Raw genomic sequence first — 24,008 nt, 5'->3', positions numbered from 1 at the left:
GAGTAAGGAGGCTCTACCATGCCTCCATAAAAGGGGCGAAAGCCAAGTACTTCACGTCACAGATTGAAGCTTCTAGTAACCAACAGAAAGAAATATTTAAAATTGTTAACAGCTTCAGAAAGCCCAAAGTTTTAATTCGAGAGATTCCACCTTCCCAGACCCTCTGTGACGCGATAGCTAACTATTTCGTACAGAAAATGGACACGCTCACGAAAGATTTCCCGCAGTCTGATAAAGTGGAGTTAGAGGATAAAACCAACATAGATATTTATAAACCCCGCTGGGAAACTTTCAATCAAATTAGTCTGGAAGATACATATCAAGGGATATCTGCAATTAAGTCAGGATCTCCTCTCGATCCCTGCCCCCCTACGCTGCTTAAAGCAATAACAGAAGAAGTCAACCCTGAAATTAATTCTATCATAAATTCATCTCTTCAATCAGGCGAAATCCCTCTTCAATGGAAAGTGGCAGCAGTTAGACCACTGCAGAAGAAGGCTGTGCAGGACCCTGCGACCCTTGCTAACCTGCGCCCTATCTCACTCCTCCCAGTGCTTTGCAAGTTAACGGAATCGTATGTTAATAAGCAACTCATGGCCTTCTTGGAAAAGAATAAAATTCTTCTTCCATGCCAAGCAGGTTTTAGAGCACACCATTCAACTGAATCTGCACTGTTGTCGTCAACTGAAACCATTCGAGCTGCATTGGATCAGGGCAGGATGGCAGTCCTGATCCTATTAGATCTCTCTGCAGCGTTCGATACGGTGTCCCACGCTACCCTTTTACATCGTTTAGCAAATGCTGGTATAGCGGGAACCATTTTAGAATGGTTTAAAAACTATTTGGCGCACAGGCGTCAGATCATTATGTTGGGAAATTTTAGATCTGAGGAGAAAGTGCTGAATACGGGGGTACCGCAAGGCTCGAATTTGAGCCCCACATTGTTCAACCTATATATGGTTCCCCTGATCAAATTGATCTCCTCCTTCGGTATTAGCACAATTACATATGCCGATGACACCCAGATGGTTTTGGTTCTTGATAAGAATCAAACCAAGGTGGAAATGACCCTGAGAGAATGCCTATCGGCAACATTTGCGTGGATGACAAACAATCATTTAAAGTGTAATTCTGCAAAAACAGAAATTCTGCCTTTTGGACCCAACAACTGTTTTTCTCCTCATGACTGGTGGCCTAGGTGGCAGAAGCTCCATCAAAGACTATTAATGCAGCACGGAATCTGGGCATTAAATTTGACAACACCCTGTCCTTCACACATCAAGCAAAAGAAGTAGCAGGAGTATGTTTCAACACTATTAGGGGTCTCAGAATATTTTTTGACCTGCTTCCCCTGCATGCTAGACAGACAGTTGCAGTGGCGCTGATAACATCAAGACTCGATTACTGCAACAGTCTGTATGCAGGGCTAAATAAATCTGCCCTGCACAGACTCCAGATTGTCCAACATGCAGCTGCCAGATTGGTCCTCAGATGGCCCTGAAAATCCTCGGCATCTGCTGCATTAGATGCCCTACACTGGCTCCTAGTACATAAACGCATCCTGTTCAAGGTCCTTATTATCACCTATAGAGCCTTTCACCAACAGGGTCCATTGTACCTGCGTAAGCACTTTACGCAATGTCATCCAACGCGCGAACTTAGATCATCTACAGCAAATCTCCTTCTCGTTCCTAGGTTTAGGCGGACAACCAAAGGTGGAAAATCCTTAGCAGTCATTGGTGCAAAGGCATGGAATAAATTACCCCTCCTCCTTCGGGAAGCCACCACGGAGCAAAGGTTCAGAAAAATGCTAAAAACATGGATTTACGCATTGTCGGATACAGGCTGTAAAGCCCTGCTATGATTACCTGTTTCAATTTTGAGTGATCCTAGTGTGACTATCTGCTGGTAATTAGGAGTTGCAGCGCCAAGATGATGCTCCTTGGAGTGGTAGTGCGCAATAAAAATGCCCCTTCACATCACATCACCTTAAGATGTCCACCAAGCGACATTTTTACCTTGAGGAGACCTATCATTTCAGGCACTAAGAAGGACCAAGGCACACACCGGGGACACCTCTCTATAAGCGCAACTGATTCCAACACCACGAGGAGGGGACCGCTGGAGATCTGAGGTGCCCGGGACTCCCTGGTGGTAGGTAGAGACCGCATCTATGCCACCTAAAAATGCTATAACAAGGGTGTCTAACTACTTTACACAAGCGGAGAAAAAACAGGCGGGCAACCAGGGGAGTGCCGAATCCGGAATGGCGCTAACTAAGGAAGACCTGTTATCGTCCCTAAAGGACTTCAAGATGGAACCACGCAACAAGCTAAAGGGCGGCCTTCAGGCCTCAAAGGACCAACTGAAGTCGGACCTGTCAGAAAAGATGACCACCCTACAGCAAGATGTGGATTCCATTGGGATGCAGTTGTTGGAGACAGAGGCCCAAACACAAAAATTGGATAAAAGGGTGACTGACACCCACGACAAGGTCCAGCTTCTACCCAGCCACAAATGGCCTTCTGAAGAACGAGGACTTGGAAAACAGGTCAAGGAGAGACAACATTCGAATCAGAGACCTGGAGGAGGGGGAGAAGGGACCTGATCTGGAGTCCTTCGTAGAGGGGCTCTTCGCAGAGATCCTTGGTCCCAAGCAAATGAAGATCAAAATAAAAAGAGCGCACAGAGTTGGGCCAACCACCCCTGGGGAGAGGAGGAGCACCAGGGACATTAGTGAAGCTCTACTCCTTCAAAGTAAAGGAAACCATACTGAAGGAAGCCGGAAAGAAAGATACAATTGTTCTCTCTTCCAAGATCTGGTGCAGGCGACCCAACAAAGACGTCAGACCTTCAGGGCACTCACAGAAAAACTGCGAGGTGACCAGGTGAGATATCGATGGACTTACCCATTTGGGCTGGCCTTCGAATATCAGAACAAACTACGTCACAGAGCTGAGGGAGGGACTAGAGATCCTGGGCCTACCGTTGCCGGAGGAGGGCGTATCAACCGTGGCAGAAGTAGCAAGAGAAGCGACATGACACAGAGCAACATCTTTAAGGGAGGTCTCCAGAGGGCGTCAAACTAACACCTGACCCACAGGAGAGAGGTGCGGCAATTCAGGCACAGGTTGGACTTAGTCACTGCCCTGAGTCGGAGGGGCTCAGAGGTGTGAGAGATCCAGCGACAGGTGAGATCTGTGAGGGCCATTTGAGCAGAAGGCGTGATGGCTATCCACATCGACACGGACACACGGAAAACACCAATTTAAAGCTGAAGTATATATCTGAACAGCGACACTGCAAATTTTATAAATGTGAGTGGGGGGTGGGCTAAGGCCAATGCCGAACGCCCATTGCCTGGAACGATGTCACAGCGGGGCCCCGGGGGTCCTCCATTCCAGGTTTAGTCATTTCAAAATTGTTGGTTAACTGTTATAAAAGGTGTGTTTTTTATGAGGGAAGTAGTGGAGAAGTGCGGGGGAATGAGAAGGCAAAGCAGAAGGCTCATGAGCAGCACTCGCAGGGAGCACTGGAGACGGGTATGACTGGGGACACTATGGGCAGGAGCGAGGCGTAAGGCAGTACCATGGTTACGATTGCCTCGTGGAACGTAAAGGGGCTGAACTCCCTGTCCAAGCGACTGAAGATCTGGAAGTGCTTAGAGGACCACCAATTTGAGGTTGTGGCTCTTCAAGAGACTCGTATTAAAAAGGTGGAAGAAAGGAGATTCAGGCATAAAAGTTTCTCACTGATATACCGTTCATCTGCCAAAACAAAACAGAACGGGGAGGCAATAATGCTCCATAACAGCACTAAATTCCAACCAGAGGGGATAAAGATGGACAGGGAGGGATTTGTGGGTCTTGGTAAAAGGGAAGCTCAGAGGTAGAAAGGTCACCTTTGTCTCGGTCTACGTTCCAAACACCGGACAAGCAACGTTTATACTGACGCTACTAGATACGGTGGAGGGCTTCGCAGAGGGCCAGATAATTATGATGGGGGACTTTAACCTGACCTGGCACCCAACAGACGACAGCACCCACCTACACACAGCGTTAATCCAAGATTCTTCCCTTATGCCTGTCAGACCATAGCCCTGTCATGGTGTGCCTATGATGGGGGGGGGGGGGGGGGAAATGCAGGGTCCTCAGATGGTACTTTCCGGTTTCATTGACACAGGATGGAGCGCTAAGGGAGGAGTTGAGGGTGGCAAACAGGGACTGCTTTCTGATAAATGGCCCAAGGGATGCATCTCCTCAAATCAACCTGGACGCTTTCAATACGGTCCTGAGGGGAAAATGCATTGCAATGGTGTCTGCGCTGAACAAGCAGAGGGAAAAGGAAAGGGCAGAGTTAGAGGTGTCCCTCGCCCAGACAGAATGCGATTTCAAAAAGACTCCCACGCGAGACTTGAAGCGCCAACTGAAAGCTCTGAAAGGAAAGCTAGATGCAATATACACCAACAGGGCTGAATTCACTCATCTGCGGCTAAGGCGCAAGCATATGCTCAGGGCAACACTTGGCAAGACAGCTCCGGGAAAAACGGGAACAGGAATATATCGGGGCATCAACAAAGGTGACGGGGAGTTGGTACATGAAGATCAGAGTAATGATAATATTTTTGAAGACTTCTATCAAGACCTATATAGAGCTACCCCCCCCCAAACACTAAAGCGCAGTCAAGATTACCCTCCCCCTCTGGCACTTCCTCAGATCTCGCCCGCCTGGAAAGAACAGTTAGATGAACCTATAACAGAAGAGGAGGTGAGACAAGCCATCATGGCCTTAAAGCCCCATCAGTCACCAGGGACTGATGGACTAATGGCTCACTTCTATAAGACATACGCATCCAAACTGACTCCACACATCACGCCTTTATTTAACGACATAGCGGCTGTCCGGACGGGGGTGACACCGCCCATAGCAGAGGCACCGATTACAGTGAGAACAAAACCAGGGAAGAATACCCAAAACTGTGCTTCCTATAGACCTATAGCACTACTTAATTTGGACGCCAAACTCTATTCAGCAATCATAACGGCCCGCTTAGAAGACTTAATGCCTGACATTATCCATTCGGAACAAGCCAGATTCATAAAAGGGAGGCAAACACATGACAATATACGCAGGACATTGCACCTCATAGAAAAGTTGTCAAAGTTTAAAATCCCAGCAGTGATGGTAGGACTCAGAGCAGAGAACGCCTTTAACAGGGTTGACTGGAACTTCCTGTTTCTCACGTTGGAACGATTCGGATTCGGGAAAAAGTGTATTAAAATGACCAGAGCTAACTATGGGAGCCCCTGTTCCGGAGTCCTCTTATGCTGGAACGGTTCGGATTTGGGGAAAAGTTTATTAAAAAGATCAGAGCTAACTATGGGAGCCCCTGTTCTAGAGTCCTCTCACGTTGGATCACTTCGGATTCGGGGAAAAGTTTATTAAAATGATCAGAGCTAAGTATGGGAGCCCGTGTTCCCGAGTAGTGGTGAACGGGGTGAGCTCGAGCCCTTTTGCACTAGGCTGAGGCACCCAACAGGGGTGCCAACTTTCCCCAATACGGATTGGTCTGAACCAGGGGTCTCCAACCTTTTCTGTAATGAGAGCTAATTCTGCTGAAGGAAAGTTCTGCTGAGCTACTAGCATATTTTCTCACTGTAAAATGCTGATGATATGTATTAACATTACACTATGACCATCCTAAGAACCATTTATAAGTAGTAACTACCCAAACATTCCAGATGACGTTCTCAGTCAAATGCTAGGAAAACGTTTATTAATATTAAATGCTTGCAATCAAGTAACATTCAAATCATCACATGCAGTGTGCCACAAAGGGTTCTACCACAGCAGTAAGTCTTCCCAACATAAATTGAATTATCATTCAGCTAACAACTTTAGATGTGTTTTAAAATTGTAATATTCTGTCTTCATTAGCATATTAGTTTTTAAAAAGACAAATTTTTCTATCAAAACCACTTTTTTTTTCTCCCACTTTATGCAATCAAACTCAATTTTCCAAAAGAAAAACATTTTCAGAAAAGCATAATTTTTTTCTTTAAAAATCAGTTTTCATTGTTAGAAAATACACAGTCCCTAAACATCAGCTTTTCGTTTTCATTGAGTAAAAATGCCTCTGATGGACAAATTCTGCTTCAAATACCCAGAAACTGGAATCACAGGCCATGCTTGCGCATCATAACACTATTAATGTATCTGTTATGCCAATATTGCCCACCATTAAACTGGGGCTACCACTGTGCCACAGCTGGATGCCCAACAGATATCTGTTATGGACATTATTATGGGAGAAGCGGTTGCCACTGTCAGGAATGGCTAAAAGCAAGCCAGTCATGCTCTTACTATGTCAGTGATGGCAGCAAGTATGTAATTACTAGACATGTATGCCCAAGATAGTCAAGGATGAAAATATTATGGCAATGGCACAATTATACCATGAACGGGCACAATACTCATGATGGGGACCAGCATACATATTTGGCAGCCCTTGACACTAGGAGTAGTTTTAAGGAACCAACACTATTTATTAGGGAAGGACACAATGTCACACACCCACACAAAAATGAATGTGATGCTTCTAATTTTCTCTGCCCTAGATGTATACTCTCTTCCCTTAGCTCTTTGGTTAATCATGCTCCCAACTGACACATTTTCACTCTAGTCTAGTTCTTGTAGTCACACACCTGGTTACTGCTGCCACTATTCTTTGATGCCACACACGGTGTGACTGATAGAGCAGGGCATATAACATGGCCAATCTCCTTCTTAGGTAGATTTTAAGTGGATAAAGGTGGTTCATGTGGCAGACACATAGGCCAACACCGTAGCCTCCACTTGCTTCAACACCGTCCGCATACTTCACAAAACCTTTAAATGGATCCCCCGAATCCAAGAAGACCGTCACCTATGCACTCGTCACCAGCAGGCTGGACTACCGGAATGCCCTTTATTCCGCAATCAACAAATCTCTGCTCCACAAACTCCGATCTAGACCGTCCAGAATGCAGCAGTCAGACTCATCCTCAACATCTCACGACCACATCACTCAGCACCTACGAGACCTCCACTGGCTCCCCTTTGAAAAAAGAGTGACCTTTAAGCTGCTCACATACCGGACCCCACTACCTCAACAAAAGAATCTCTCTCTATGCCTCCAAGAGAAACCTCTGCTCTGCTGACCAGGCCTTGGACGAAATCACTCGCACCCAGAGCCAGAACATAAGGCAGATCTTTCTCCTACATCACGGCCAATACCTGGAACGAACTCCCCCCTCAACATCAGACGAAGCCCCACACTGAAAGCATTCAGGAAGAGCCTCAAGACCTGGCTTTTCGAATGACCGGAGCTGCCCAAACCCCGCCCCCTCCCCCCAGCAATTTGAGACCCTCACGGATGAGTAGTGCACTCTATAAATCCATGATTGATTGATTGATAGGCCAACAGAGTGTGTGTTGGAGTGTTATCAAGAGGTACTGCCATTGGTTTGGCTGTCTGTACCTCTTACGGGTAACGAAACGAGAAGGGCTACCTTCTTTAATATACACAAAATCCCTGAGATCGGATTGGTTTGGCTTCACCTCTGAGAGCTACTTTGAGGGTGCTGGTGAGCTACCAGTAGCTCCCGAGCTACCGGTTGGAGACGCCTGGTCTGAACATTGAGCCGCTGGCGGCTCAGCTCCAGGCGACAGCAGAAATTCAGAGGATTACTTTTGGGGGAGACAAACAAAGTCTTATCGTTTGCGGAAAACGTCCTCTTGATGCTCAGATCCCCAAGATCCTCCTTACCAGCTCTACAGTAGGAACTTAGGAAATTCGAGGTGGCCGGGGGCTTCAGGGTTAATTTGACTATATCTGACTTTGACGGAGGGGGAGAGGGTTTCGATTCAGGGTGAATTCCCATTGCATGGGCCAAAAATACAATAACGTACTTGGGGATCCAGGACACCCCTCGCTTAGAGGGTCTGTTCAAAACAAACTTTCTGCCTTTACTTTCCCAAATACAGCAGGAACTGCAGAGGTGGAAACCCCTGTTTATTTCCTGCCTGGAGAGGATAAACGCAGTCAAAATGACTATACTCCCTAAAATGTTATACCGGTTTTAAGAGCTCCCTATAGAACTGGAGAAGGACTTTCTACCGTGGGTGCGCTCCATGATCCTAAGGTATATCTGAAAGAGACACGTTAATGATAGATTCCTTACCTTAGAAAATCCCCAGGCGTCAGACTGGATCCAGAAAATTTTGCGTAACAATACCTCTGCGCGCCGGCAGGCGTCGTCCGCGGCTCCGCGTCCGTCGTCGGCGTCGTTAGCGCCGGAATGACGGAGTACTTAGACGCCGCCCATGCACGCTGACATCAGTTCTTCTTTTTTCCGCGCCAGCTAGCGCAGAAGCTCTACCCCTTAGCCTTTTTGGACTAAACTTTTTGATCTTTTTGATCATTTCTTTGCTCAAGTCTTCGACTCCTACGGTGCCAGTAGGGATGCCCGGGTTTAAACCCTGCTCCAGGTGCGACCGACTGATGTCGGTTACCGACCCCCATCGCCGGTGCCTCAAGTGTTTAGGCCTCGACCACGACGACCGCACCTGCTCCGACTGCCGGGCCCTGACATCTAAGGCTAGGCGAGAGTGGTCTCGCAAGCGACTGGAGCTCCGGCAGTCAGCCCCGCGCCGCTCCAGGTCCCAGTACCATGGGAGGTCGAGGGACAGGTCGGGGGTCGGAGCCCTCGCAGCTCCGGGCGTGGACATTAGTCGTCAGGATCCTAGTCCTCAGGTAAGAGGCATAAGAGGTCGGAGAGGCATCATCGTTCCTCTGACCCACCCAGATGCTCGCACGATGCGGCTGGGGGTTCTGGTGACACCACCCGCGCGGCTCAGCCGGAGTCACTGCCGTCGCCGTCTGCCCCACACCTTCGGGTCCCTGGGCAAGACGCGACGCCTGAGGAGGTCGAGCGGTACCTCATGGCCAAGGGGACCCTCCCTCCTCAGCCGGGTCCCGTGGCGCATTCGGGCCCAAAGGCCCCGGCTGGAGGGCATAGCGGTCGGGCACTTCGGCTCCGACGCCGTCGGGTGCTTCAGTCCCGGCGCCGCCGGTGACTTCGGTCCTGGCGCCGCAGGCCCTCTCTGGATCCGCACCTGGGTCGTCGCCCGTTGACCTCACAACCTCGCCGACACCGGCCCTACGGGTGTCACCCCCGGTGCCTGCTATGGGCGCTGTTCCCAATCCTACCCCCGGTCCGGTTCTGGCGCCGCTACCGACGGCTTTTGGAGATTTCTATTTCCATGAACAAGACCCATCTGTTGAACCTGTGCTACAGGAGATGGGTGAGGAGGGTGATTGGGCGGGGTCTGAGGACCCTGTGGCACAGGAGTGCCAGTCACCACAGGACTGGACATATGAGCTTGGGGAGGCCAGTGTCATTGACACTTCGCCAGACACTGGATTTGTCTCCCCTCCCACCGTGGCTACGGAGGAGGGGGCAGCTTATAGTGTAGTGTTAATACGGGCAGCCAAGGCCCTAAACCTTGAACTCCCTGTCGCGGCCGTGAGGACTAACCTCACAGAGGTCCTTAAACCGCAGGCAAGCTCCAGTGAGCCTCTGCTGCCATTTAATGAGGCCTTGTGTGACGTTCTTGTGGGCACTTGGTCCAAGCCCGTCACAGGTCCGCCTGTGGATAGGAACGTGGCCAGACGCTACCGGCCGGCACCAGGCGACCCTTGCTTTTTGTCCACTCACCCTACCCCCGCGAGCCTGGTCATCCAGGCCTCAACTTCCCAGACCGCATTCCCGATGGCTCCGCCCGATCGGGAATCCCAGAGGTACGAAGAGGTTCGGAAAGAAGGTGTTCTCGTCCCTCAGTTTGGGGCTGCGGTCAGTTAATACCGCATGCCTCTTGGGCCGCTATACCCACACCCTGTGGGACGCCGTCGCGGACGTGCTGCCACAGTATCTGGAGGAGGTCCGGGCAAAACTCGTCCAACCCCTTGCGGAGGGTCGAGATGCAGCACGGTATTTCATCCGGTGTGGGCTGGATACCACGGACTCACTGGGCAGGGCGATGGCAACGACAGTGGCGGTACGACGCCACGCCTGGTTGAGGTCTGCCAACTTTTCGGCCGATGTCCAGGCCACTCTGCTGGACATGCCGTTTGATGGCGGTCACCTCTTTGGCGACAAGGCAGACCATGCACTTGAGCGATTTAAGGACTCCAGGGCTACGGCCAAGTCCTTGGGCCTCTCGGCCCCTCGCCAGCAAACGGGTGCCTTTCGCTCCTTTCGTGGCCAAGGAAGGGGCGGCCCCACACGTGCTGCCAGCCACGCGCCGCAAAATGTCCAACAGTGCGGTGGCGGCCGTGGAAACCGCCGTGGCGGCGGACGGGGACAACAGCGCGGCCAGTCCACACCTCCCCCCGCAGCACCTGCCTCAAAACCCTCCTAGTCCGTGCTTTCAGGCCCATGTGACGCCAGTGGGGGGCAGGGTTCGCCATCACCTCTTCCACTGGCGCAACGTCACGTCGGACAGGTGGGTGCTGCAAATCGTCCGAAGGGGCGACTCCCTCCCCTTCGAGGCGACCCCTCCAGCCATGCCACCGCAATTCCACCGTGTGTCGGGGGATCACTTGCAACTTCTGCAACCTCTTGGCCAAGGGGGCCATCGAGCACGTTCCTGGGCCAGAAGTAGGGTGGGGTTGTTACTTCCACTACTTTCTGGTACCCAAGAAGGGCAAAGGGGGCCTACGCCCTATCTTGGACCTACGGAACGTCAACGCCTTCCTCCGGAAGGAGAAGTTCAAGATGCTGACTCTGGCTCAGGTCTTAGCTGCCCTGGACCCAGGAGACTGGATGGTAGCGTTGGACTTTCAGGATGCCTATTTTCACATCCCCGTCCTGCCGACCCACCGGCGTTAACTCAGGTTCACGGTAGGCCACGAGTACTTTCAATTTACCGTGCTCCCCTTCGGCCTTACCAGCGCCCCACGGGTATTCACCAAAGTGATGGCGGTGGTCGCAGCCCATCTGCGCAGGTTAGGGGTTTCAGTCTTCCCCTACCTCGACGACTGGTTGTTGAAGGCGGGCTCGCCCCTGACAGTCGTCAGCCACCTCCAGACTACGGCCGATCTCCTGCATCTGCTGGGGTTCTCCATCAACGTGCGGAAGTCACACCTGTGTCCCTCTCAGAAGCTCCTCTTCATCGGAGCGGTTCTGGACTCGGCGCAGTTTCAGGTTTATCCACCCGAACAGCGGGTTCGGGATATCCAGGCTCTGATTCCGATCTTTCAGCCTTTATCCCGGGTCTCGGTCAGGTTGACGCTGCGGCTTCTGGGGCTGATGGCCTCCTGCATCCTTCTGGTGCATCATGCCCGGTGGCGGATGCGGGCTCTGCAGTGGGACCTGAAGTTTCAGTGGGCCCAGCATCAGGGCAACTTGTCCGACCATGTCCTGATCTCGGAGGGCACTGCAAAACAGCTGCAGTGGTGGCTCACGGACCGCGAATGGGTCAGTGGCAGATCCCTCTCCCCACCCCACCCGGAGCACGTAGTTGTGATGGACACGTCCCTCCAGAGCTGGGGAGGCCACATGGGAGAGGCGGAGATCAGAGGCCTCTGGTCTCCGGCGGAGTCCCGGCTCCATATCAACCTTTTGGAGCTGCGGGCAATTCGTCTTGCACTGAAGGCATTCCTCCCCTGTGTCCGGGTGAGTGTAGTGCAGGTGCTCACGGACAACACCACCGCTATGTGGTACTGCAACAAACAGGGCGGGGTGGGGTCGTGGACCTTATGCCAGGAGGCTCTGCGCCTCTGGCAGTGGCTGGAATATCAGGGCGTGACCCTGGTAGTTCAACACCTGGCAGGTTCCCTGTACGCCAGGGCGGACGAACTCAGCCGACGGTGCATGATGGATCACGAATGGCGTCTGAACTCGGGCGTGGCACAAGGCCTCTTTCAGCAGTGGGGAGAGCCTTGGTTAGATCTATTCGCCACAGAAGAGAACGCGCAATGTCATCAGTTCTGCGCGTTGGAGTTTCCAAGGCGGCACTCGCTCGGGGACGCTTTTCGTCACAAGTGGAGTTGCGGTCTATTGCACGCCTTTATGCCTATATCACTTCTGCCCAGAGTGCTGAAGAAGATCAGGCGCGACCGGGCCCAGGTTATCCTTGTGGCTCCGGACTGGGCACAAAGATACAGGTATCCCGAGCTACTCAGCATGTCAGTCGATCCCCAGATTAGTCTGCCTCTTCGGGAGGACCTTCTGTCGCAGCAGCAGGGGACGGTCCTCCACCCGAACCTGTCCAGTCTCCACCTACAAGCTTGGAGATTGAGCGGCGACAGTTGAGGCCATTTGACTTGCCTCCCGAAGTCTGTAATGTCATTCTGGCAGCCAGGCGTCCCTCCACAAAGTCGGTATACGCCTGCAGGTGGAACAGATTTGTGGCATGGTGCACAGCAAAGGCTGTGGATCCTCTTTCTGAGGTTCTTCTCTTCCTTCTTTCTCTTGCCCAGCAGGGCTCTGCTCTTGGCACTCTCAAGGGCTACCTTTCTGCCCTTTCCGCCTTCCTAAGGCTACCTGATCAGCCTTCTTTGTTCAAGTCCCCCATTGTCAACAGATTCTTAAAGGGCATCACTCATATGTTCCCTCCTGTTCCCTTCGTGATGCCCCAGTGGGACTTGAATCTTGTACTTACTTATCTAATGTGTGCTCCCTTTGAGCCACTCCATAACTGTCCTCTCCGTCTTCTTACCTTGAAGACTGCCTTCCTGGTTGCCATCACCTCTGCCAGGAGAGTGAGCTCCGGGCTCTATCCTCTAAACCTCCTTTCCTTTCGGTCCATCTGGACAAGGTTGTGTTGCGGACAAGGCCCTCTTTCCTGCCCAAGGTAGTCACAGCCTTCCACATCGGGCAGTCCATCACCTTGCCCACCTTCTTTCCGCCTCCACATCCCTCGAAAGAGAAAGAGAGGCTCCACCGTCTGGACCCAAAACGTGCGCTCTCTTACTATCTGGATCGCACACGCCAGTACCGGGTGGAAGACCAACTCTTTGTTGGTTACGTGGGCGCTAAGAAGGGAAAGGCGGTGCACAAGCGGACCATCTCGCAGTGGATCATCTTGTGTATCCAGGCGTGTTACTCCTTGGCAAAGAAGGAACCCCCTGTGGGTTTACGGGCTCATTCTACTCGGGCCACGGTGACTACAACTGCCCTGGGCCGAGGAGTACCCTTACAGGATATTTGCCAGGCAGCTACGTGGGCCTCGCTGCACACGTTTGCAAGACATTATTGCCTGGACAGCCAAGTCCGGAGGGATGGCTTCTTTGGCCGTTCTGTCCTCCAGGACTTTCTGGTGTCATTATTGGTTCGCAGACCTACCACCGGGGTTGGTATTGCTGGGGTATCTATTCTAAGGTAAGGAATCTATCACTAACGTATCTCTTTCAGATGCACAAGTTACTACTTGTGTAACGATATATCTGTAAGAGACATTAGTTAGTGATAGATTCCTTACCGACCAACCCATCCTCCCCGTTCTGCGAACCGATATCTAGGGTTAAGGTCATCCCCTTTCAGGGCCCTAGTTTCATGGCACCAGTGTTGGTTCTATCATGGCTCTGCGTATCTGGCACGGAAAAGCTGTGTATCAGAACTGACGTCAGCGCACGTGGGCGGCGTCTAAGTACTCCGACGACGTCATTCCGGTGCTAACGACGCCGGACATGGAGCCGCGGACGGCGCCTGCCGGCGCGCAGGGGTATAGCTACGCAAAATTTTCCGGATCCAGTCTGACGCCTGGGGATATTCTAAGCTAAGGAATCTATCACTAACTAAAGTCTCTAACAGATATATTGTTACACAAGTAGTAACTTGTGCATCTGGCAGGGTGGGAAAGGCCGTCTACCCTTCCAGGTCTGAGAGGGGTGTGGCACTACCAGACTTTGGGCTATACTATAGAGTGGCCCATTCGAGAGTGATATCGGAATGGTCCTTGCGGGAGTCAGACAAGCACTGGCTCCACATGGACCGGGCTATAATGGGTAGGACAATATGGAACGTCCATTGGAAGCCCAAAAAAGAGAGACCCTCAAAATGCTTACTTAGGTACCCCCACTCAAACCCCACTCAGGATCTGGGATGAGGTGACTCGTGGCCAGAGGTGGACCTCTTTTCCATTCCCATACACACCCATACATTTTAACCTGGAGATCCCACATGCGTTGGAGGTAGGCCCGTTTGATGCTTGGAGGGAGGGGGATCCTTGGTCCTTTCTGACCGGTTCCACAATGAGAATATTCTAACCTTCGAATACTGCCAGTGGGATTTTAATGTATTACCAGTAGAACACCTCCACTTTCTTCTGAAAGACTGGGCACTTCATCCATCAATAAGGGAGGCGGCAACCCAGGAATGAACCTCGATAGAATCCTTTGTGAGGAAGGCAGGCACCACAAGATGGGTAATTTCATATTTATATGGCCTTCTGGTCTCCACAAAGAGTACACAGAGCCCGCGATACACTAACTTTTGGGAGATGACTCTAGGGAGAGAAATGACGGAAGGGGAATGGAAACACTTATGGGCCAACATCGCTTAACACAACCACTCGCTAGACATACGGGAAGATTACTATAAGACATTATTTGAATGGTATCTATACCCTATCAAACTCAAAAAGATCTAACCCCACACCTCAGACCTTTGTTGGAGGGGATGTGGCCTGTTGGGGGACTTCCACCCCATCTGGTGGGACTGCCCTTCCATCAAACCATTCTGGGAGGAGATTCTAGCTCAAATGAAAGAGGTTCTGGGGTATCCCTTACCGGGCACGATTGAGGCGACCCTCCGTGGAATCAGAGACGACAACTTAGAACACCAAACCAGGGCAGATAAGGCAATTGTGTGGGCACGTATGGGGGCGGCCAAAAAGGTCATAGCAGCAAACTGGAAGAAGGAGGCGCCTGTGCTGGCACAATGGTACTCTCGGCTATGGAGAATCAGTATGATGGAACTGATGGAAGACATCTTCAGGGAGGACTATAGAAAATGTTAATATAAGTGGGGTCCTGTGGTAACATACCTAACGAAGGGGCTCCCACTGGCTGTCTGCCCTCCCACACTGAGAGGCTTGCACCTATGCACAGATAGAGGATGTCACTCCGCGCGTAAGGACTCAGTAGGTAGCAAGGATATGCAAAGACCCAGCTTCTCCACCATAGAGGAGGGGGGGGAAGGTGGAGGGAGGGGGGATGATCTTAAAGTTATGCAATGTAATTTTTGTACTTCAAAGCCCTGCAAAAAAGCAATTTTATATCTTAGGTCCGGCACATTCAGAGACTGTATACATGTTAGCAGGGGGTTGCACGAGGGGATAAAATGCAAGGCTGTAAAACCTTTTTTCAATAAACAGATCTTTGATTAAAAAAAAAAAAAAAAAAAAAAAGAAGAGAGTGGGTGTTCAGCAACAGGTTATCAAATACAAATATATCTCATGTCCTTACATTAACATTCCGTCGTTGCTCTCGTGGTCTCGGCTTTGCTTTTTGCGCGCCCCCAAAGAGGGCAAGTCTTGAATGGCCGGTCCCATAGCAGCTCCATCTACAGTCCTGGATGCAGCAGGCTTCTTTTTCGCATCATTTTATCATCTGTACATGGTGTTACCTGCAAACATTAGAAAGAGTTAATCACTCACGACCTGGGGCCAAGTGAATCACATGATTTAATGTGCGCAATGTATAAGACCAGGGGCGCAACTAGGTCTTAATTTCGGGGGGGCTAACATGGCAGATGAAGGGGCGTGGCTAATGTAAATCAATGGGGCGGAGCTAAAATGGCAGATAATCAGGATCGGTTAATGCTCAGGTCAAGCTGAGAAAAAAATGTGGCGAATTCTGCATTTGAAACTGGACAACAATTAAAGCACACATTTTTGTTAGTTTGATGCATTGCCCCCCAAAACCCATACTCACCCTGAATCTTAAAATTACCCCTGGCACACCAAAACACATACCCACGCTGAACCCTAAAATGAACCCCCTCACACCCTAAAACCCATACCCACCCTGAAATCTATAATTACCCCTGGCACCCCAAAACCCATACCCATCGTATCCCTAAAATTATCCCTCCCCGGCACCCCAAAACCCATACCCACCCGACACCCTAAAATTAGCCCCTGGCACCCCAAAACCCAATACCACCCTGAACCCTAAAATCACCCCCCTGGAGCCCCAAAACCCATATCCGCCTAGAACCTTAAATTACCCCTGGCACCCCAGAAACCATACCCATGCTGAACCATAAATTCCCCCTTGCCCCCCAAACCCACCCTGAACCTTAAAATTACCCCAGGCACCCCAAAACCCATAGCCATGCAGAACCATAAATTCCCATCTGGCACCCCATCCACTTAGAAATCGCTGCTGGCACTGTGCGAGTGCATGCTTTTCGTGGCTAATTTTAAAACCTGATGTGTGTACGTTTGTAGCGTGACAAGAGTTTTTTTAAACCTGCCATTGCTTGTTTGCACATTTTTATCTTTTGCACAGAGGACGACAGCGAGTTAGGCTGCTCCTCCTACTTTTAGAATACTATTGTGATTCTTGTTTACTGCGCTGCTTACTGGCCCACATTCACGAGGAAGTCAGCGAGTGAGGCTGATCCTCTGTTTTATCACTTACTTTGGTCGCCGAATCCCGAGCTTCGTTCCACCACGGCTGGGTGCCGATTGAGTGGAGAGCTCATGGGGAGGTAGGCGGACCAATCAGGGACATTACAGCAAGCCGGAGGGCGGAGACAGGTGACCGCGCCTCCCGCTACCCTTATTTTCTCTATTTATCAGCATGTGCTGGTGGGGGTGCAGCGGGCGGGCGCAGCGGGCGGGCGCAGCGGGCGCGCCGAATGCGCGCCGAAGTCGCGCAAAAGTCAAGCCGTCTGCGCCCGTCCGCGCCTGGACCGAGCCTAGTGCCGGTCCGGCTGCCCTTTCTCCCTTAGACATCTTGAGTCCCCTGTCTTACAGTCGTGACACCCTGATCTCCCTGAACCCTGGTTCTCATGTGGGTCTGCAGAGGTGCTCGCTGAGCGCCGGCACCATATGGGACTGTAAGGTCTGTAACTTTCAGCTCCCTTCATGCCTATCTCATTCATCCTCCAAAAACCCGAGCGCGCATCCTATCAAGGCAGCTCTTATAAACGCCAGTTCTATGGTGAAACATGCAGAAAATGTATTTGAGCTCATTAGAGACAATAATCTAGACATTCTGTTCATCACAGAAACGTGGCTAAGCGATTCATGTGCCCCAGTGGTTGCAATAGCAGTCCCACGTGGATATCGCCTGGCTAGAGCTAGAGCCGATCGCTCCTCAGGCAGAGGGGGCGGCACTGCTGTTATATTCAGAGATACATGGACCTTTTCTTGCGATAAATCTCAGAGTGTGCTGGATGGTGAAGCCCTTGACTTCTCCTTTACACTCTCTCCCCACTTCACTTTAGGAGGGACCTTGATTTACAGACCGCCGGGGCCGATTGGCTCCTTCCTGAACTCCTTGGGTGACACTTTGACGGACCGTGCATTACGGTTCCCTACGTTTCTCCTTTTAGGAGATTTTAACATTCACATGGATTCCTCTAGCTCCTCGGACACATCGGGTCTTCTAGACATTTTGGCCTTAACGCACCTAACTCAGTGGGTCTCGAAACCGACGCACTCACTAGGACACGTGTTGGACTTAGTTTGTTCTAACTTTGCTCTGGTCCTTAAAGATCCCCAGCCAGTTACCTGGTCCGATCATGCCGTGATTATCTTCTCCTGGTATGTGACACTGTCATCTCACCACCCTCTCACCCAGCCAGGCCCTTTAGCACGAAAAATTAATGTTCCTGGTCTGGTGGAAGCCCTCATGCACTCCCAAATCGACCGGTCCACCAACCTAGAGAACCAAGTGGATCTTTTTAACAGCTGGGTCAGTCGGGGGGTCGAGACTGCTTCCAAACCGGCTCGGAACATTTCCCAACGCGTGCTACCTTCCCAACCCTGGTATACGCCAGCATTAAAAGAACTAAAAAGATACGGTGGCCAAGGAGGGGACCCTGTATTTAGCATTTATGGACCTCTCCTCGGCCTTCGACTTGGTCAACAGAACGAAACTCTGGGAAATCCTAATTAATATGGGAATTGACGCCGACTTGGTGGCTTTTATAGCTTCTTTGCATCAGGACTTATTCGCTGCTGTAAGAGTAACCAAAGAGGGAAGATGCACGTCGAGATTTAGATCACTACGGGGCGTTAGGCAGGGATGCATATTGGCCCCCCTGTTGTTTACCATCTATATAAATGACCTAGGCAAGTATTTACTTGAGGCAGCATGTGACGTACCGCGTGTAGGAGAAGTCAAGATCCCTGCTCTCCTATACGCGGACGATGCTGTACTCATTGCACGCACAGGGGTATGTCTCCAAAAATTGTTGGATGCTTTTGGGACCTTTATGGACCGACTGGATCTGAAGGTTAATGCATCCAAATCGCACACCATGGTTGTAGGGTTACAAGGGAAAAGCGGCAAGAGAGGAACTAAAACCTTCTTCTGTAGAGGGGAGATTGTGTCAGGAGTCCCCGTGTTTCCATACCTGGGCGTGCTTTTCGATAGTAGGGGTACCTGGGGCCCACAGATACGTGCAAAAAGCCTAGCGGTTACAAGAACATCCAGGGCCATCCTAAGTTTTGCCAAAAGGCTGGGACATAGACCCATGAAGGCAATCATCCAGGTTTACAACAGTAAATCCCTTCCCGTGGCTCTGTATGGCGCCTCCCTATGGGGCTACGCACGACTAGAAGAAATCCAGGTAGCCGAAAATAGCTTTTTACGTTCAGTCCTGTCCCTCCCCCAATCCTCCCCGGTTTTTTCCATTCACACAGAACTTGGTTTGGAATACATCCAGGACAAACTGAGATTGGCCCCATTAATATACTGGCTAAAGTCTTGGTCAAACCCTGAACTTCTGTTAAATCACATGATTATGAGGGATGTGATGAGTTTAGAGCACAGTCAAAAGATACCATGGATGGCGTATTTGTTCAAATCTTTTAATGAATTAGGACGACCAGATCTATTCACCTCTCCCTCGTGTATCACAAAGCAGGATGTGAGCGCTATAAAAAAACAGTTTTTGTCTAGGGCATACATGTTGCGAGAAGAAGTCGAATTATCAAAACCATCTGTTCGAATGCATTATTTGTCACTCCAGTCACCTGCAATTGAACCCTATTTATGTTTTGTCACTAACCCGTTCCATAGATTTTTGTTAACAAAATTCAGATTCAACACTATTCATTTTTATTTAGGCCATTTTAATACCTGGATGAAACCTGAGTTAGCTCCCCCATGCACCTGTGACAATTTTTCTGTTCAGGACAGTTTACATTTTGTTATGTTTTGCGACTTCTTCTCCGACCAAAGGAAAAAATACCTGCTACCAGTCTTAAGAGATGCGGGCTTCTCCCAGGTGAGACCAGCCATGTTATATTTGAAATCAATGGGTAACATCTGTATCACTTTCGCCATGGCCAATTTCCTTGTGGCAGCAACCAGAGCTAGAAGGGGTATGATTTTGGAAATTTGACGTACATAACGTGTTTCTTAAAATATTTTAACGTACTGATTTTTCGTCTAATTAACTTGCTCATAAATGAAATTGTTTAATTCCTTTTTAAATTGTAAATAATACTGTTTTTATGTACTTTGTATGATTTTAACAAATCGAATAAAGTTAATTTGACTGACTGACTGACTGAACTAAAAAGATCCTGCAAAAAATTTGAGCGGCTCTGGAGGGTTGCATACTCCCCGCAAACTAAAGCAGACCTCCGTGCAGCCCAAAGAGAGTATTACACAGCAGTCAAGACTGCGAAAGGTGCTTACTTTGCGGCTAGGATCCTAAAAGCAGATAACAATGATAAGGAAATCTTTGCCATAGTCCAAAGCTTTCTTTCACCTATAGCGGAGCATAAAAAGATCCCAGTTTCCGCCGAATGGTGTGAGGAGCTCTCCTCCTTTATCAATAAAATCAGGCTTATTGAAGAGGGATTAGCTATGAGTACTGCTGCCTCACACCCCCCTGAGCTGGCACCTAGCGTCCCTGCTAGTAGCTGCCTTTCCAAATTCACTATGGTGGAACAATTGGACATCCTAACTTCTAAAATCCTTAAAATCTGGCTCCCCCTCGGATCCTTGCCCGGCAAGAGTTCTGGCAGGAGTAGCAGACTGTGTAGGATCTGAGGTCACCACTCTGATCAATTGGTCTCTACAATCGGCAGTGGTACCTAAGCAGTGGAAGCAAGCCAAACGCTTGCCTCTCCTGAAGAAACCCTCAGCAGACCCTGCTACGGCTGCCAACTACCGCCCCATCTCCCTGCTCCCTGCACTGGCGAAAGTCTGCGAAAAGGTTGTCTTTCGGAAGCTGAATGCCTTTGTGGAGGAGTCTGGTGCGCTACATCCAGCCCAGTCGGGCTTTAGGTCATCTTTCAGTACTGAGACAGCCCTGGTGGAGGTGGTGGAAGCCATTAGGGAGTGTACGGATAGGGGTGGCAGAGCGGCGCTAATTTTATTGGACCTCTCTGCCGCCTTTGATACGGTCCCTCACCAACTCCTCCTGGCTCGCCTCACTGAGATTGGCATCACGGGGCTGTGTGGTCCTGGCTGGAATCCTTTCTGGACTCCCGCTATCAGCAAGTCTGGATGCCCCCTTACTCTTCTTCGGCCAGGCTTGTTCAGACCGGGGTCCCACAGGGCTCTACATTGAGCCCACTTCTTTTCAACATCTATATGACCCCGCTGATCTACCTGGCCGAGGAGCTGGGTGCAAAAATTATGGCCTACGCCGATGACACCCAGCTCCTGTTTACATGGAGCAACTCGACTGTAGAAACTGATGCAGCACAAAAATGCCTGGCAACCGTTTTCACCTGGTTAGCCCATGCCAAACTCAAATGCAATGAGGGAAAATCAGAGATCCTTCTATACGGTCAATTTCCAAGCCAATTTACTGAATTAATTTGGCCCCCTGACTTACCCCGTCCCCTCACTGAAGGTGGCCCAGCCAAGAACCTGGGCATATGGTTTAATGAAGATCTGAGGTTCGCAGAGCAGATTAAGCGACTGACGGGTGCCTGCTTTGGGACCCTCAGATCTCTGAGCAGATTCTTCCCTCTCCTACCACAGCCAGCAAAAGAAACGGTCGCTAGGGCCCTCATATTGTCTCGCCTGGATTATGCTAACGCGCTATATCTGGGCTCCCCTTCCTTTCTGGTTAATAAACTTCAGCTTATCCAGAATGCTGCCGCAAGACTCCTGCTGGGCATCTCCAGACGAAACACCATAAGACATCAATTGGCTACCCTTCACTGGCTACCGGTGGCCCAAAGAGTCCAATTCAAAGCCCTGGTACTTACGCATCGAGCCCTTCATGATACAGGTCCTACCTATCTCAGGAAAAGAGTGACTTTCCATGTTCCAAATCGCCATCTAAGGTCAGCTTTCCAACGAAGGATGGCAGTTCCCCGCTTCCGGCGAACCACATTGGGCGGGCAATCTTTTTCAGTCAAAGCCGCCACCCTCTGGAATTCCCTTCCATTCACTCTCAGGGACACCAGAGACCTTGGTCGCTTCAAGAAGCTCCTTAAGACCCATCTTTTTAACATAGCCTACTAAAGCTGCTTTGCTTGGCTGTTTAGCTCTTGACTTCTTTGTGGTTATGCTTCGCGCCAGGATACTCTTGAGTAGTTGTGCGCGCAATAAATATACATATAACATAACATAACCCATACCCACCATGAACCCTAAAATAGCCCCCTGACATCCCAAACCCACACCTGCCCTAAACCCTAAAATTACCCCTGGCACTATAAAACACATACCCACGCTGAACCCTAAAATTAATCCCATGGCACCCCAAAACCCACACCTACCCTGTACCTTAAAATTACCCCTGGCACACCAAACCCCATACCCATGCTGAACCATAAATTCCCCCCCGGCACCTCATAACCCATACCCACCCTGAACCCTAAAATTGCCCCCTGACACCCCAAAACTCACACCTGCCCTGAAACCTAAAATTACCCCTGGCACACCAAAACACATACCCATGCTGAACCCTAAAATGTCCCCTGGCACCCCATACCCACCCTGAACCCTAAAATAGCCCCCTGACATCCGAAAACCCATACCTGCCCTAAACCCTAAAATTACCCCTGGCACCCCAAAACCCATACCCATGCTGAACCATAAATTCCCCCGGCACCCCATAACCCATACCCACCCTGAACCATAAATTCCCCCCTGGCACCCCATAACCCATACCCACCCTGAACCCTAAAATTGCCCCCTGACACCCCAAAACCCACACCTGCCCTGAACCCTAAAATTACCCCTGGCACACCAAAACACATACCCACGCTGAACCCTAAAATGTCCCCTGGCACCCCAAAACCCATACCTACCCTGAACCCTAAAATTGCCCCCTGGAACCCCAAAACCCATACCCGCTCAGAACCCTAAAATTACCCCCTGGCACCCCAATCCTTAACCCACCCTGAACCATAAAATTACTCACTGGTACCCTAAAACCCACACCCACCCTGAACTCTAAAATTACCCACTAGCACCCCAAAAAAAAATGAACACTACAAACTTACACTACATTTGCATATTTGGAGGGGACTGTCCTCTTTGACGTTTCTATGTATGTAAGTCAAGAACAACATTCACAGTAACCTAGATATGCAGGCAGTAGGTAATGCTGTGCTGAAAAATGCATTAAAGTTACTGGAACTTACACAAAAAACTGCTGCCTGCTCTTCTGATACTATACTGTGGAGTCTGGCTGATCAGCAGCACTGTGTCCTGGCATCCAGCCCCTCCCGAAGGTCTCACTGTGTAGATCAATGTGGGTCAAATGCACAGACAGCAGGGGGAAAGGGATGGCCAGTGCAGGTGAAGCTTTTCCTTTGTAAATTAATTCCTGCTGGCGTCATAGCCCAGGGTTTGCTGTCTGTGCACTTGTATGGAATACACATCTATACAAGTGCACAGACAGCACACCCTGGGCTAAGATGCCAGCAGAAATTCCTTTACAAAGGAAAAGCATCACCTTAACTGGCCATGCCTTCCCCCTGCTGTGCACATCTTCACACCCCATGCTCACAACCCATCAAGTGCTTAGGTGAAATCCCTGCCTTCAGGCAAGGATTTCACCTCTGCGCCACTCTAAAGGAAACACAAGAGGTCAGGGCAGGGGGGTTCCCTCGCTGAAACTGTTCAAAGGCTCGCTGTCTGGCTCGGGCTGCTGGGCCTCTCAGAAATAATTAAAACAATCACATTCTCGGATCGGATGCGCAGCCTTCTAGCACCATTTCAGTGCGTGTCATCTTAGCCCGGGCAGAGGAGGCGACGGGGGGGGGGGGGGGGGGGGAGGGCTGAAGCCCGGTGAGCCCAATGGGTGTTGCGCGCCTGTATAAGACACTCCTGAGACACAACAGCGTGTCTACTGGGAATGCACCCAGGCCTGCAGCTAGCTGAAGTCTTTCTTTACTTTCTATACACGTACCACCTCACATTCCATAGAATGTTTAGATTTGGTAGACCTTTCATGAATACGTTTTTTAATAAAACAATAGACAGTGTTGAGGAGTAGTGGGCCTAAGCGATTCTCTGGCTCTTTTGTTTAACGCATAATAATGGATTTACTACATCTGCCACATAATTTGCAGATTTCACAAATATGTTGTTTATTGCTTTAAATGGATAGGAATAATACTGCTACAGTGTGCAGTATAAATTACATTATTTTGCCTCATAGCTTGGATATTCATGCAACATAAATTGCGTCCCCTAGTCACATAATCCTAGTAGCCCTGTTAATATTACAACTTTGCAGAGTGGTTTGAAGAGCTGTCATTATAATGATGAAATTCAGTTTCACAGGAAAGAGTGAAATATTTTC

The 24,008-nt window shown here is 50.1% G+C and overlaps 1 protein-coding gene across 4 annotated transcripts in view; it reads right to left on the bottom strand.

Annotated features, from left to right (window-relative positions):
• The window catches only part of FAM217B (family with sequence similarity 217 member B), a 207,106-nt gene that overhangs the window by 171,537 nt on the left and 11,561 nt on the right, over positions 1–24,008 (bottom strand). For all 4 annotated transcript variants that reach the window (XM_086932654.1, XM_086932656.1, XM_086932655.1 and 1 more), the window contains one exon: positions 15,512–15,671. In XM_086932654.1, the coding sequence (XP_086788780.1) occupies positions 15,512–15,597 (86 nt within the window). In that variant the 5' untranslated portion in view covers positions 15,598–15,671. The remainder of the gene's footprint in view (positions 1–15,511; positions 15,672–24,008) is intronic.

This window comes from Lissotriton vulgaris, chromosome 7 (assembly GCF_964263255.1).
Source record: "Lissotriton vulgaris chromosome 7, aLisVul1.2, whole genome shotgun sequence".
NCBI lineage: Eukaryota > Metazoa > Chordata > Amphibia > Caudata > Salamandridae > Lissotriton > Lissotriton vulgaris.
The sequence above is the reverse complement of the archived record's forward strand: the minus strand, read 5'-3'. Positions and strand labels throughout refer to the sequence as shown.